The sequence below is a fragment of the Aphis gossypii genome, chromosome 1 (assembly GCF_020184175.1).
Source record: "Aphis gossypii isolate Hap1 chromosome 1, ASM2018417v2, whole genome shotgun sequence".
NCBI lineage: Eukaryota > Metazoa > Arthropoda > Insecta > Hemiptera > Aphididae > Aphis > Aphis gossypii.
In genome coordinates this window covers 71,606,180-71,621,432 of record NC_065530.1, presented here as the reverse complement: position 1 = coordinate 71,621,432, position 15,253 = coordinate 71,606,180, and the positions used below count along the sequence as shown (strand labels likewise).

At 29.7% G+C, this 15,253-nt stretch overlaps 2 protein-coding genes across 4 annotated transcripts; one reads left to right on the top strand and one right to left on the bottom strand.

Moving 5' to 3' along the window:
- The first annotated feature begins 531 nt into the window (after window positions 1-531).
- On the top strand, window positions 532-7,214 carry LOC114127174 (E3 ubiquitin-protein ligase UHRF1-like). Of its 3 annotated transcripts, XM_027991339.2 has the most exons (13): window positions 532-909; window positions 2,161-2,400; window positions 3,740-3,919; window positions 3,977-4,164; window positions 4,232-4,581; window positions 4,644-4,827; window positions 4,904-5,129; window positions 5,192-5,403; window positions 5,473-5,616; window positions 5,977-6,133; window positions 6,214-6,474; window positions 6,550-6,648; window positions 6,759-7,214. In XM_027991339.2, the coding sequence occupies exons 2-13, from the start codon at window positions 2,251-2,253 to the stop codon at window positions 6,903-6,905; spliced, it is 2,298 nt and encodes a 765-aa protein (XP_027847140.1). In that variant the 5' UTR covers window positions 532-909; window positions 2,161-2,250; the 3' UTR covers window positions 6,906-7,214. The 3 variants fall into 3 exon arrangements, with proteins under 3 accessions (XP_027847140.1, XP_050053486.1, XP_027847142.1); XM_050197529.1 differs by lacking the exons at window positions 532-909; window positions 2,161-2,400 and adding an exon at window positions 3,284-3,303; XM_027991341.2 differs by lacking the exons at window positions 532-909; window positions 2,161-2,400 and adding an exon at window positions 3,457-3,611.
- Window positions 7,215-7,771: 557 nt separating this feature from the next.
- LOC126549106 (uncharacterized) lies at window positions 7,772-10,708 on the bottom strand. The gene is made up of 4 exons (XM_050197543.1): window positions 10,590-10,708; window positions 8,442-8,510; window positions 8,252-8,341; window positions 7,772-8,174 (listed from the first exon to the last, which is right to left on the bottom strand). The coding sequence occupies exons 1-4, from the start codon at window positions 10,668-10,670 to the stop codon at window positions 8,052-8,054; spliced, it is 363 nt and encodes a 120-aa protein (XP_050053500.1). The 5' UTR covers window positions 10,671-10,708; the 3' UTR covers window positions 7,772-8,051.
- Window positions 10,709-15,253: the final 4,545 nt, after the last annotated feature.

Sequence of the window (15,253 nt, the reverse complement as noted above, 5' to 3'; positions counted from 1 at the left end):
GTATTATATAGTATTATAGTAATTAAAAAGGTATTAATAATAGCATATAAATGCAATATTTTCATCAAAACCCAAACAGCAAAAGTGTGGTATTATTTTTCAATAATTATAAAATATTGTGTAGGACATAGGTACATATTATAATATATTGTTCTAGGATATCACACTACTTTAATATTATATACTATAATATGTGATATGGATATACTTATTACATACTATCTAATATAGAGTATTATAGAATTAAGCTATCTAGCTAAATGTATAATTTGAATATTAGATACTTTTGTCATAGCTTAAGAATTTGTAACTATTGCACCTATAATATTTATACAGTTGTATATTATATAATAACATAATCTAAGCATTTAGGTCAACATTTTATAAATAATAAAAAAAAGTTTAAAAAAAAATTTGACTGGCTAGTACGTACTACGTCCTATCACTTGACATTTCATTCATCACAATTCACAGGTTATCACTTATCAGACTCGCTATTGGCCAATTGCGAACGTAATTTAAAAAGTCCGTTGTAGTCGTCGGCTGAAGTCGTTTCGTGTCATAACGTGTACAGCAGGCTGCATACAATAACGATGTTATAATCAGTTGTAGTCGTAATAGTCGTACTCGTGTTGTCAGTTTACCAGGTTTACCATTTTGGCGCGGATTACTATGTTCAACTCTCGCCGTCCCGCCAAAATCGTTTTGTGTTATAATTTTGATTGTTTTATTCTGTGATTCACTGCCTCACCGGCGCCAGAGCTGCCCTTTGTCAGCCGCCAGTTCGCCATTTTCGTCCCTGTTCACTGTGTCTACCGCACTACCGTCTACCGCTTACATTTCACATTTCGTATATTGATTGTGTCCTGACGAAGAACGATAATGTTCAACTGGATTTCGTGAAAACAGGTAAAAGGGAATAACTCGTCGATCGTATCCCTAATTTTATTTTGATTATTGGAGGAGGGGCTAAACATTTTTCAAAACAATAACAAATATTTAAATTCATATTTGTTTTTTATTAGTATAAATTTACTTATAATTGAAGAATGTGTGTGCATAATGGTATTTACTATTTACTTTTATTTGAGCTTTTATGAGTACACCTACAACATAATATCAGAGTAGGAGAAGTATATTACTTGTAGCATTGATAATCAATGCTAGTAGGTATATAATATACTACCTATATTAATGTTAAACAAAAATTCACTATAGGTATTTGTTCCTAATATGAACAAATTTTCATAAAAAAATTGTACCTACTTACAATTTATGAACGGAAAATTCTTTAGAAAATAATTTGGTTGGGTATAATTTAATTTCCAAATGAAGATTTATTATTATACTTACTAATCCATTTAAATGATTTACTCATGTCGTTATTCATTAAATTTTTTTTTTTATTTGTGCAGTAAAAAAAAAATACTTGTACCTAGGTAAGTGTAACATTATAAGGCTGGTACCGAATTGGTTTCCGAGTCCCAATCCCATATGCCGAATTGGTTTACAATGTTTACTAACTTTATTGTCATACATACATAAGGATATATACAATATGCCCATGTAGCGGTATAAGTATGTATGTAGCAATTGTTGACTTAATCGATTGGGGTATCAGCGATAGTTTACTAAACCTCCAACAATGTATTGTTACTCTAAAATGTAGGTACATTTTTATTTTATGCTATCTAATTTATATTTAGTACCAATTATTAGTTAAAAATAAATTTAAAATCGTAACTATTTGACCTGAACACAAATGGAAACCAATTGGGCTCGACATAATAAAATACTTTTTTCAAATAGGAACCAATTGAGTTAATCTTCATCAGTGATCTAGTTATCAACTAAAGTTTGATAAATTCTGACACTAAAAAATATGTAATAATTATTATTATTATGAAGAAACAATAAATAATTATTCTTTGGAGCTTAACATTTTTTTTTTTGTTTTTGTCTTTGTTTTTTTTTTGTTAAAACAATATCTCTTTTAAAGATCTTAATTCTCCTGGATGTTCATCACCAGGGACTTAAAATTTCAAATGTAGCTCACTTGTTTGAAAAGATAGGTGAACTCTGTACCAGCCATGTATCCCTAGCTATATCCAAAAACTGCCACTCGTGTGATTTTAAAGTCTAACCGATCACTATTTTCAGGATAGTACCTCTGCCATTGAAGTGACAATAACGAGTAACTTAAGATACATTTTTGAATAGCGCTGATAGCAATAGTCAATTGCTGCAGTCATGTATGTGCAAGTAAGAATGATGGACACTGGCGTGTCGGTCACAATACCCACGTCCAGGACAACAGTGCTCAAAGAATTTAAAAAACTTGTTGAGGAAAAATTCAACATTAAGCCAGAAAATCAAAGATTGTTTTTTGCTGGCAAACAAGTAAGAATGACTAATTGTTTGAATATATTGCTTCTGGTTCAAATTTCTGATGTGTTCAGATTCAGAAATAGTTTAATTTCAACCTGTTGAGCGCATGTCATTAATATGGATTTTTATGGCAATGGCATGCGCATATTAATAATATGTATTAATGATGTCTGACATCGCTTTTTTATGTTTTTATTTTTTGCTTACTAACCATTTTATTTGAATTATCAATATGTAGGTGTTAGCAACATTGTGTATCTAGACAGTCATTAGTGCAATATATAACTTTACATTTTTGTGAACATTTAGAAATATGCATAAACAGTTTTGATGTAGGTTCAGTATATACAACTTAAAGTACTATAAGTGTAAATTAGTATAGAATTTAAAATAAATATGATTTCTTGATTATACATTAAGTTTATGTCATTATTGACGACTGTTCATTGTTTTGAATTAACTTAATTTAAATTATAGAATCCAAATTTTATTTGTTCAAAATCTATGTATTGAATAAGGTATTAAGTTTGTAACTCAATCATTGAATTACTCTGTATACACTTGATTATTTAGTTTAACGAAGGCCAAACTCTTCTAACAATAAAGATTATTATAATATTCTCTTATCGCAATGAGTATAGGTTTTATTTAATTTTTCTCGTTATTATCTCATGTTGTTAGTATGTCATAACATTAATGTATAATAAATAACCATACAAATGAAATATATACACATTACTTATCTATTATGAAAATTATATTGTGATCCTAAAACAGCAGTAAATTTACTACATTCAATATTATGCTTTATCAAAATATATTTGTATTCATAAAATTGTAAATTGATAATTTAAAAATAATAATATCATCTAACAATAAAAAAATTAATCTAATAATTTGATATAATCTAAGGAGGTGAGTCATAACTTCATAAAAGTTTACATAATGTAGGTTTATAACTTATAATATATATAATATATAATTCTTTATTATAGTACATCACAGATGTTTAATAAATTAATACTTATTACCTACTTAATGAATGGTTTTCTTAAACACTCATTATAGTTGACTTGTATTTAGTTTAAGGTTAGTTCATACGCGCCATATCGGTGAACAAAACGCGCCACCGTCGGTGTGCCGTGTATGAATTAAATTAATGTAAACTAAAAACGTGCCATGTAAAACGGGCCTAAGGCTTGTGTATTATTCAAGCAATATAGGTACTTGTTAAAAAATTTTTCTATTTGCTTTTATAGATAATATGTGATACAACCTATTTACATATTTATGCCTTGAATTACTTTAATTGTATTAGTTCTCAACAATTATTGTGATGTTTATGTTTCAGCTGGAAGACCAATATAGGCTATTTGATTATGGCGTTAATGTAAATGATGTTATTCAATTAATGGTTAGGGCAGCTGCTACTAAAATAGACTCTCCAAAAAAATCAAAAGACACAATAAGTTCAAAAAAAGATGTGCCTACTCCTAGCTGTTCTTCTACCACTAGCTCAATATCAAATGAAGTAAACATTTTATAGTCACCTTAACTTTACAAGTATTATATTATTATTTTTTTCTAGGATGATTCTGAGGAAAGTAAATATTTTAAAGTTGGTGATTATGTTGATGTAAAAGATTATACGTATGGATCATGGTTTATTAGTAAATTAATCAAGATAAAAAAAGATAGCTGTGTAGTAAATAAACCAAATGATCCTAAAAGTCCAGTGGAAAATGATGGGCTAATTTATGTTGCAGAGATCTTAGGGTAAATATTTTATATTTGTTGTTACAATTTTCTCTATTTACTATGATTATCATAAATATTTATTTAGATGTCCCGAAGAACCTCCCATCGAAGTTCAATTGCAAGAAATACGGCCTCATGCTTTTGATATTTTGCCTTTTGAAAATTTAAAAGTAAATGATAGAGTTCTCATGAATTATAATGTTGATTATCCTCAAGAACGCGGTTATTGGTATGATGTTCTGGTAAAAGAAAAAAAAACTAATAGAAGAGGCCGTAATGTTATTGGAGATGTATCTGTTGGGATAGATAATGTAGTGTTAAAAAATTGTCAATTGATGTTTCTCGATGATATCTATAGAATAAAACCCTATCAATTACTTTCGGAGCGGACACCAGAAGATGATAAAATTATGCAAACTGAACCTGTTGTTATGAGTAATTAAAAGTAAAATATAATTAAAGAAAAAATATTAAATTTATATTTTTCTCTTGAAAAGGAGCGGCTGCTTTGTATTGTATTAAGTGCAAAGACAACTCAGACAAATCATGTAAGGAATGTGGGTGTCGCATTTGTGGTGGTAAAGAAGATGAAGATAAACAGTTAATGTGTGATGAATGTAATCATCCTTACCATATGGAATGCCTTACGCCACCCTTAAAAGAGATGCCACGTGATGATTGGTTAGTCGATTTTTTAATTAATTTATATTTATTTTTTATCATGTTAAGTGTTTTGATGTGCCGTTAAATGTTCAAGGTATTGTCCGTCATGTAAAAATGATGAGAATGAAATTGTCAAAGCTGGTGAAAAATTAAAAGCTTCAAAGAAAAAGACACCAGAATCTATGTCAACATCTAAAAGAGACTGGGGTAAGGGTATGGCATGTGTTGGGAGAACCAAAAAGTGTAATATTGTGCCATCAAACCATTTTGGCCCCATTCCTGGTGTTGAGGTTGGGACTACATGGTTATTTCGTGTACAAGTAAGTGAAAAAAAACCATTTTGTAATCTTTTCTAATGTTTTAATAAATATTTTACTTTTAGGTATCTGAAGCTGGCATTCACCGTCCTCCTGTTGGAGGAATACACGGTAGAGACAATCAAGGTGCGTTTAGCATTGTGTTGAGTGGAGGTTATGAGGATGATGTTGACAATGGCGATGAGTTCTTGTATACTGGTTCTGGTGGACGTGATTTATCAGGAAACAAACGTACTGCTCTGCAGAGTTGTGACCAAGAATTGACACGTTATAATAGGTATACATTCTCTTTATATATCTTCATACTCACATTTTCTTGATAATATTTCCAAATTTTATATTTTAGAGCTTTAGCACTCAATTGCAATGCAAAAATAGATAGTGAAAAAGGAGCAACAGCTGTGGATTGGAAGAAAGGAAAACCAGTTAGAGTCGTTCGAAATTATAAACTTTGTAAGCATTCAAAATATGCACCAGAGTTGGGAAATCGGTTTGTAATTTCAATTTGACTTATAAAATGTATTAATTTATGCTATAAATTAAATTATAGTTTCAATCATAAAAGAAAAATTATAAATTAATTTGGTTTATAGTTCTATGAATAAACTAGAATGCAACTGATAGACAATGTATTGATAATTTGCTTAATATAATAAACAACCAGGAAAAACACATTCAATTTAATGGTTATAAGTTCAATAATATTCATTTCTTTAGTACTTTTTCTTCTTTTTCGAATTTTCCATGATGTATTGATTTTCTACTTGATTTTTTTTTTATTATTGCTAATAAGAATTTGAATAGTATTAATTTTATAAAGGTTAAAATTGTACAATTATTAATTTTATAGGTATGATGGTATTTATAAAGTAATAAAGTATTATCCTGAAACTGGAATATCAGGATTCACTGTATGGCGTTTTGTTCTAAAGCGTGATGATCCCACGCCAGCTCCTTGGACAACACAAGGCAAAAAGCGTATAGCGAAATTAGGTCTTAAAATCATTGTGAGTTAAAAACTATTATAGATAATATTGCAAAATAGTGTAAATAATAAATATGCTAAATAATATTACTTGATTTTTAGTATCCTGAAAATTATATACCAACTGTTGCTAACCAAGACATAAAATCAAAATTACCTGGATCTAAAAAAAAAAGAACACTACAGGACGCTGACATTGAGGATAATGAGCAGTGTTTGGAAGAAGAAGTCACTGATTGCTCTAAAAAAAAATCAAAAATTCTGTATAAACTTGAAAAAGAAGCAGAAAAACTTATTACAGCTGACATTGCCAACCAAAAATATTGGAAAGACTGTAAAGAATTTTTAGAAAAAGGCAAAAAAGTATGTACTATGTTGTAATTTTATAAAATATTTTTCAAATTACTAATATTTTTTCTGTTTGGGTTAAATTCTTAGGCATTTTTAGATAGAGTTGAAGAAGTGTTTTCTTGTATATGTTGTCAAGAAATTGTCTTCGAACCAATTACAACTGAATGTTCTCATAATATTTGTAAAGTAAGTAAAAATATATTTATATTTACTTATTTTTTTGAGATGTTTTTTTGGTTTTAATTGTTTATTATTACAAATATTAATTAATAATAATTATTGCTAATGTTTTTCAGGGATGTCTTAGAAGATCATTCAATGCTAATGTGTTTCAATGTCCGTCGTGTAGAGCAGAATTAGGAAAGAGTTATTCCATGAATGTGAATATGAAATTAGCTAAAACTCTGTTGTTTTTGTTTCCAGGATATAATTTAGATCGTTAATTCACAATTTTCAATAATTCTGCCTATGTAAATATTAATTGATTACAGTACAAAACATACTCGCTCCCTCAGAATAGACTGTATATTAAGACCTATTAGGCGCGTTTATATTCACATTAATTTATTTTATCAATTATGTATTTATGTATTAGCTTATATTTTTGATTCTAACTTTTTGATGACTATTAATTAAAAACTATTTTTTATCTAATGCCCACGTATTAATTTAAGTAAATTAATAATTAATAAAATTAGATAAAATTTGCTATTTTGTCATATTTTCGTTGAATATTACATATTATTTAAATATTCTGATTATTTGTCAAATATTTGGAAAACCTGTGATTTAATTTGAATTTAGAAATGCTTTTAAAGCTTAAAAAGAATATATTTATAATTTCATATTAAGCATGGTTAGATATATAATGCATTTTAAAAAACATCTTTTATACTTTTTGTAAAATAAAAAAACGAATTGCATCATGTTAATGGGCAGTAAGACATCAAGAGTGATGGGTATTTTTATATGTCTAAATTACTATATGATAAAAACAATAGTAAGTAATACTTGGTTTAATTTAAAATGGTAAAATATTTACTTTTTTCTTGTTTAATTATCAAATTAATTTAACTTTATTTTTTAATGTTCTATTCTCCAAAATTGTACCTAAAGAAAGGAAAGACTATTTTACTGTTGGCTTTATAGATTTTGGAAATGTTCCACATTTAAGTTTTCAGATTTTTATTCTTTTATCAATAATATAAATGTAGATTCATATTGGATTCATATTGTGTGATCAATCATAGATAATTTAGTGATTAAGATGACTTGTTTGAGGTTTAGATACACGGTACAACTTAGGAATAATATTAATTATTGTATAAAGTTGTAGGTACTATTAATTGTACAACGCTAAACACAGTGTCGTTTATTAACGATTTGTATTGCAAAGTCGTGATATATTGATGTAGTAGATTATAATATAATTTATAAGGTTTAAATATAAAAATGCTTAGATAGGTATCGAATATAAATTAATAATATTCATTTTATCGTTTATAGTTAAAATCTTTACGATAAAATAGTATATATGGTTAATAACTACTGAAAAATATAACTTATAGTAGTTGTAGTTTTCAAAGGTTTTATGAATGTTTTTCCATAGAAGTTGTGGAATTTTGATAAATTGTAAAATTATTAACTAGTTGTAATCCCGAAGTCGTAAATTGAGTACATATCAAACACAAACCAAATTGATATCCCAACACCTGCAAAATAAGTAATTTTAATTTGGTAGGTTAACTTACATGCGCTGAAATAAAATTCTATTTTTATTGATGTTTACCACGAACAGTAATTCCTTATTTACATCAAAGAACCCCCATGCCGTAATCCTCACGTGACGATGAAGCAATTGATCTAAAAAATCTAGAGCCTAGGTACATTATTAATGATATTAGATTGTTTAAAAATACATAACTAGTAACTAGCAATAAACTCATAATAATTTGACCAATAAAACAAATATTTCTTACCATTTTTCTTATATTTTCTGGGAATGAGTTTATATCATTTTCAAGCATTATTTTTGCTGTTAAGTGTACCTAAAAAAAAAGAATATTTTGAACTGTAATTAATAACTCATTGTATTATAAACTATAATGCGTTGTAAAAAGTTAAAACGTACAATAATGAATAAGTGTGATTTCGCAACACTAGAACACCCGAGATGCGCATGTTCTTTCCTCGTATTAAAAACGCGTATCAAAGCAAATTTGAGTTAAGCAGGAGAATTTTGTGTTAGCTTTAATATTAGAGTGTTTTGACCAATCATCAAATTTAAATAATATTTAAAATTGTTATCCTAAGTATCTCGTAGGGTTTTTATTGGTATAGGTAATTTGATTTTAAAGTAAGTTGACTATGTAAAACACTACAATTTTAAAATTAAAATACCAATAAAAACCTAAGAATCCCAAGACAATATTCTTACCTTCACTTTGGTAATAGAAGTATAATACACTATAATTAGTAGGTAAAGTAGTATAGTAGAATAATATACAAATAATACAATACAATGTATTGTGACCAGTGACGTAAAAACACGGACCTAATGGGAAAAACACAGCTAGGGTCCTTTTATTCAGATTAAATTTCAACAGCTATTATACAATACGTTTTAGATTTAAAACAACACTACATCGCGGACTTACGTGTGAATATCAAAAAGAAAACTAAAAAAAAAAAAAATTTAGGTAGTCGGTTAAAAAATCGATAAATTAATTATAATTTATGACGAGAGTTTTAAAAATAAAATGGTTGATTTTTCATTATTTATAAACATCAGCGCAAATAGCGTTTGAGATTTTTTTTTTTGGGAGGGCTGAAGCCTTAGCTACTGAATAAGGGTATTTATGGAAGTAATTAACACCTAAATAATGTTTAATACAACATATAGATATACCGTATACTGCGTATTTAATTACAATTAATAATAAAATTTACTTAACATTTTTTCAAACAGGTATATAATATATACGTATTTTTTTTCATCTAATAGTTGTCAAAATTATATTTATAATATATAATATACATTATACACCACATAACTTTTAGGAAAACTATGGTTTTATTAATACTATAGGTAAGTATGGCTAGTGCAACAAGTAACTATAAAATAATATAATATTATAGAATAAATTTTTATTTAAAAAAAATTTACTTAACACACTTTTAAAGATGTATTCTTCTGTTGGATTTAGCAATTGTGTTGTATATTATTTCAGTATCTACTATAATATCTTTTTTCGATATTCAATATTTTTAAGTTAGTAAATCGGTCCTGAGTTTGTTAGCTCGGACATATGTGTTGATCCTTTTTTTAGATATAAAATACCTTGCACATGTAGCCGAGCTCACAGGTAATGCGATTTCCACTTCCATAATTTTAAATAAATTAAGAAATATTTCTTCCTTCAGATGTTTTTTGATACTTTCAAAATTAACTTCTTTCGTCGTATTTTTAGAACATACATTTTACTTTTTAAGTTGGAACGATCGATATCAAAAGTATCCTGTACACAAGTATAGCACAAACGAAAACAAAATAGTTTAAAAAAACTACTTGTCAGATGAAATTCATAATTTATAAATACCAATTGTTTAAATACAAGTTATAACGTATCTACTTTCTAATAATCAATCACAAAAGAATAAGATTGTTGAAAATTTAATCTAAATAATTCATCAATTTCTGTAAAAAATGTTTGGGGGCTTAGCCCCAAAAGCCCCCCCCCTATTTGTACCTATGTTAAATCATAAATAAACATATAATCGTTGATGCTCGTACATGTAATCAAAAATTTACCAAACACGCGGTTAGGAAGAAAATATTAAAATCGATTGTTATTATTGTTTTCAAATGTCAACGAATATTTTTTGCCATTCGGACGGACCTCGCGGTCATCCTCAGGACTCGATCCGATCGTCGTCGCCAGCTCGGACGACTGCTGCCGCGGCAGTAGTCGCGGTAAAGGTAAACGACCGGACGCTCGTCGGCCTCGCGAACTCAAAACGTAAAAATCTGTACATCCCATCGACGACGGGCACGACCTATACGTCACCTATACCTACCTGCAGCCGTTATCGCGTAATAAACCATATTATTATGATGATACGCTCACCCTTGTCACGAGATCGTCGGCCCGGTAGCATATCCACCAGAGCCGGAACCACGCGAACGTCCACGTGAACACGTCGACCATGTACTCGTGACGTTCGTACGAGGCTTCGAACGTGTCGCTGCCGACGATCACCGAGACGACGTCGTTCAGGGCGTATATCTGAGTCATGAGCAGGTTGGTCGTGGTCAGGAATATCGGCACGCCGTACTCGTCGTTGAACAGCCGGACGAGCCTGACCAGACGGCAGTGTTCGGCCGACAGCCCGGCCAGCCGGTCGGCGGCCCGCCGGTGGTCGCGGCGGGCGGCGCGGCTGCACCGGCCGGCGGCGCCGAGTTCGCGGGCCAGCTCGCCGGTCCGGCGGTTGACGGACGCGAACCGCCGGGCGAGCGCGCCGCACGCCGCCGCGTACAGACACTCCATGGTCGAGCCGCAGTACATGCAACAGCCCAGCGTCGTCATGACCTCCTGGAAGATCAAGGCGGTCGACAGGTCCGTGAACTCGTGGAATCTGTAGTACATCATGCACAGGAACGCCGCGCACCCGACGTTCCGGAACCAGAACTCCGGCAGGTGTCTGCCCGACTCCACGGTCCGGTCGCAGCCGCGTTTCAGTTCGTCCGCGAACCTCGCGCTGTGTCCGGCGTTCACCAACCTGCGGCGCAAAGACTTAAGTCGTTTTTTGTTTCCGACGTCAAACGCACCGCTTTACGAGAGCCAGCCCCTCCCGCCCCTACGTTTTCACGAGAAAAATTCTGCGACGAGCAGTAAAATTTATTAGACGTCAAAAATCAAAAAAAAAAAAAAAAAAATCGATGTACCTACACGCACACATTATTATTGATTCGACGATAGGTTTGTTATGAATTATTCGTGGCCGAGTTTTTTTTTTAGCCCTATCTTTTTCAACACATAATACGTATGTAACTGCGGGAGATGATAATATTGTGTAACTGATCGCGGGTCGTATAGTCGACTCGAAGAGTTTAGGTACGTACGTAGGTACGTGTCGGCAAATAAAAATATATTATTTTTCTTATTCTTTTTGGAAAAATATTTTTCACAATTATCTTTTGATTGTTAACTATTTATACTAAACGAGAATTTTTTTGTTTAAATTTTAAATGTTGAAACAAATTTAGAGATTGTAATATTGAGGATGGCTTTGATCATAATATTCTTATTGAAGGAAGAACATTTATAATAACTTATACTATATTTTAAATGTCGTTTAATGAGGGAGAGAACAGGAAAATTAATTAGTTAGTCTACTTAAAAGTCTATATGAACACCATACATAGCCGTATGCTTATGTATTTCTACTATTTATGCTGAATCGTTACACTATTGCGTTGGTATACTATTTAAATGATAATCCTGCATACATGCATACAATATAAATGGTAAACATCATCACTTACTCCGATGAATACCACGGTATAAGACGAAGTGTCAAGTTGTACTACATTTTATGTAGCTACAAGAAATATTTTATAACTCGTTCAAAAATAATTTTGTTCTATTAGTAGTTTTGTAAACATAGTAACTAATAAATTTATATTATCTTATATATAAACTTACCGGTTTAAAGTCATAGCACTAAAATTCAAGTACATTAAAGCTACTATTAAATATTGCGGATTAGTGAGGTTTAGGGAATCTCTCATTATATCATTATGGAATAATTTAAAAAATGAATAGCAGAAACAAAATAACATAACGAATGAAGTAAAATAGAAATAATAACATATCTCGTATCTTTGGTTCTTTTCATTCCATTTCAACGGCCAGTTTCCAAACAAGAGCGAAGAAAAACATACGAGCGGAATCATTTTTGATTTCTGATCAAAAAAAGTATATTACATTTAATCAAATTATAAACGTATAGGTGCAACTTGAAATTATGTTGGTTTTATTTGATTGGATATAATAATTGTTAACATGTTAACATTAAGTGCATTGTGTATTTGCGTCATAGATGACATGTTACTACAATAAAAATGTAATAGGTATGTAAAATTAATGGAAATGTTTTTTAAGTTGTATAAATGAAAGAGTTAGTATAATAATCGGTATGATATAGATTAATAATAGTGTTAAACAAAATTATGAATTGTCAATTCAATATTATTTTTTTTTTATTCACGAGTATATATTTTTCATTATTTCCTAAATGTTAAAATGAACATTCAAAGGAGTCCAAAAGAAAAAAAAACAATAGATAATAAAATTTGAATATTCTATGTTATATTAATTATATACTTACGTCTTGTTGATGTTATTTTAAAATTGTGTGATTTCGTTTGTTTATAGTTACCTATATTTGTATCCATATAAAAATATATTAGAAATGTAATCAACTTGTAAATAATTAAATTAATTTAAATATATTACCAGGGAGCTATTATTGCCTTATTGTTGTAGTAGGCAATTGAACCAATATAATATACTGTACCTATATACTTAATTCAACTTATATAAGTTATTTTTTAGGCAATGGTATTAGCTCTAACTTATAAATTAGGACATTATTTTATAGTGACACAGTGTTACTTTGAACATTACGAGATCCATTTACAGTTTCAGTGCTCCGTATATGAACATGTAGCGAAATTGCATACACAGTGTGCCGTATAATGGTAAATTTATATTTTTATGTACTTATTTTTGTAATTGAGTGGTGAAACAATTGTTTTATAATATATCTATGTATAATGTTATGTTATATAAACTTTAAATAATACACATAGTAACTTTCATTATATCATTATAATCAATTATAGTACAGAAATTATACAATTAATTGCTGACCGATAAAATAATAATTTTTAAAGGTACGAATAATATTTTAAGGCCTTTCGTGACTATACATCATGTAAGAAAGACAGTTTAATGTAGACATTAGAACCTTTCATATTACCTACTGAACTTCATATGACTGCCGCACAATCCCTTGTTAGATATAAAATACTAGATAATGGTAATGAGGTACTTTGCATATTTTTGATGTAAAAAAAACGTTTGATTGCATTGATCATAATTTATTATTCGAATGTATTGCTATGAAAAATAGATAATTATGGTATTAGAGACGTTAATAGCACTTTAATTGAACTAGGTAATTAAAAAATGTAGGTGTATGTTCAATAAATTTAAACTACTTAATAATATTTTATTATGAAGTACATTGGGCATTGTTAATAATATTAGAATTGATACGTGTAATTAATTTTGTATTAACATTAATATTTAAAATAAATTTAATAAGTACAAAATATATATTGGTAAACATTTTATAAGAATCGAATCTTAAATAATATATAGTTGATTAGCTACTTAATTATTAAGACCAACATTTTACGGTATACTCATGTGATATTCTACTTCGATGGTCAAACATTTAAATACATTTAACTAAATAAATACTTGTTTGAAAATTTGATTTTTATGGTGACACCTGTATGACATTTGTAAACCAACATTTCATTTCCAAGTATGCACAGATACCACTGCTTTATATTGTATATATTAATATCGCACCAAAACGATATAAATAAATATAAAATAGTAAAATGTAGCACTTAAGAGCTGTAAGTTCAAATATAAAAATCATTTTCTGAACAGCTATGTAGTTTTAGCAATTATACTTTATGAATAGTTGCCCTACAAATATTGAAAATAGTATTATTAATTTACTTAAAATCCATTATCATAGCTTATTATTTTTCTAAACCAATAAACACATATATTACATGCAATGCTTATATTAGGTATGTATTTGTTTACTTCAACTAGCTAAATAACATTTAAGCTATAGTGATACCAGTAGGAACTTAACTTTTGTATTTATAGTGAGGTGGTCAATTATCTGAATAAACTTAACCTATAACATATGTACGAAAAAAGGCGTTTTTAGGTATTTATATTGTATTATACAAAAATAAAAAAGTCTTTGAAGAGATCAGCTCGTACACCTGCTCTTGTATTAGCCCCTAATTGATATATATTGGTGAGAGTGAATTATATCATTATATCATTATAATTGTATCAATTATATTATTATCGTTCATTAATGTTTTCTTATTTTTATTTCATTATAATGTAAATATAGTACACAACTACTTTGTTTTTAAGATTTAAATATTGTTCAATATTTTGTAAATGCATTTTTTTTACGAAAAATAAAATAATATTATATCTTTATAACACGTAATGCGCAGTGCAACAGTGACAGCCTATCGACTTCAAAGTTCGAACTCAACACACACCTTCAAGGTTGAATAGAAAATATTGTACTCGTTACAACTGCACTTACGCGTTACCAGGCGAGTGTTGAAGATCGAGTTAAATAATATTTATTCGTCGAATTTACAATACAATACTGTTTGAAATGTCAACTGTCGTGGTAGGCTATAGTATATAAGCCGAGGGAGGCGCAAGATGATTTTTTTTCGTTTATTATCGTATATAGGGCGAATTGAAATAAACTACGGACGCCGGCCGCAGTGTCGGGTCTCTCTAGTAGGATATATGATTGTTTCTCGACCCATAATCGCTGGTTTGAACAGCGGTTAGGATGATGTAACGGCTATTAACGCTGATGTTTTCCTTTTAACAAACGGTCGTCGCCGGACATTATACGAGCGGTCCTCCGCACGGTCCTCCGT

Bases quoted from the DNA above. Each gene is read 5' to 3' on its own strand.
- LOC114127174 (XM_027991339.2), top strand. From the start codon at position 2,251: ATGTATGTGCAAGTAAGAATGATGGACACTGGCGTGTCGGTCACAATA. The intron at 4,582-4,643 runs GTAATTAAAAGT...TCTCTTGAAAAG, and splicing joins AACTGAACCTGTTGTTATGA to GAGCGGCTGCTTTGTATTGT. The intron at 5,130-5,191 runs GTAAGTGAAAAA...TTTTACTTTTAG, and splicing joins CATGGTTATTTCGTGTACAA to GTATCTGAAGCTGGCATTCA.
- LOC126549106 (XM_050197543.1), bottom strand. From the start codon at position 10,670: ATGGTCGACGTGTTCACGTGGACGTTCGCGTGGTTCCGGCTCTGGTGG. The intron at 8,511-10,589 runs GTGAGCGTATCA...CTTTTTTTTTAG, and splicing joins CCGACGATCTCGTGACAAGG to GTACACTTAACAGCAAAAAT. The intron at 8,175-8,251 runs GTAAACATCAAT...CTTATTTTGCAG, and splicing joins ATAAGGAATTACTGTTCGTG to GTGTTGGGATATCAATTTGG.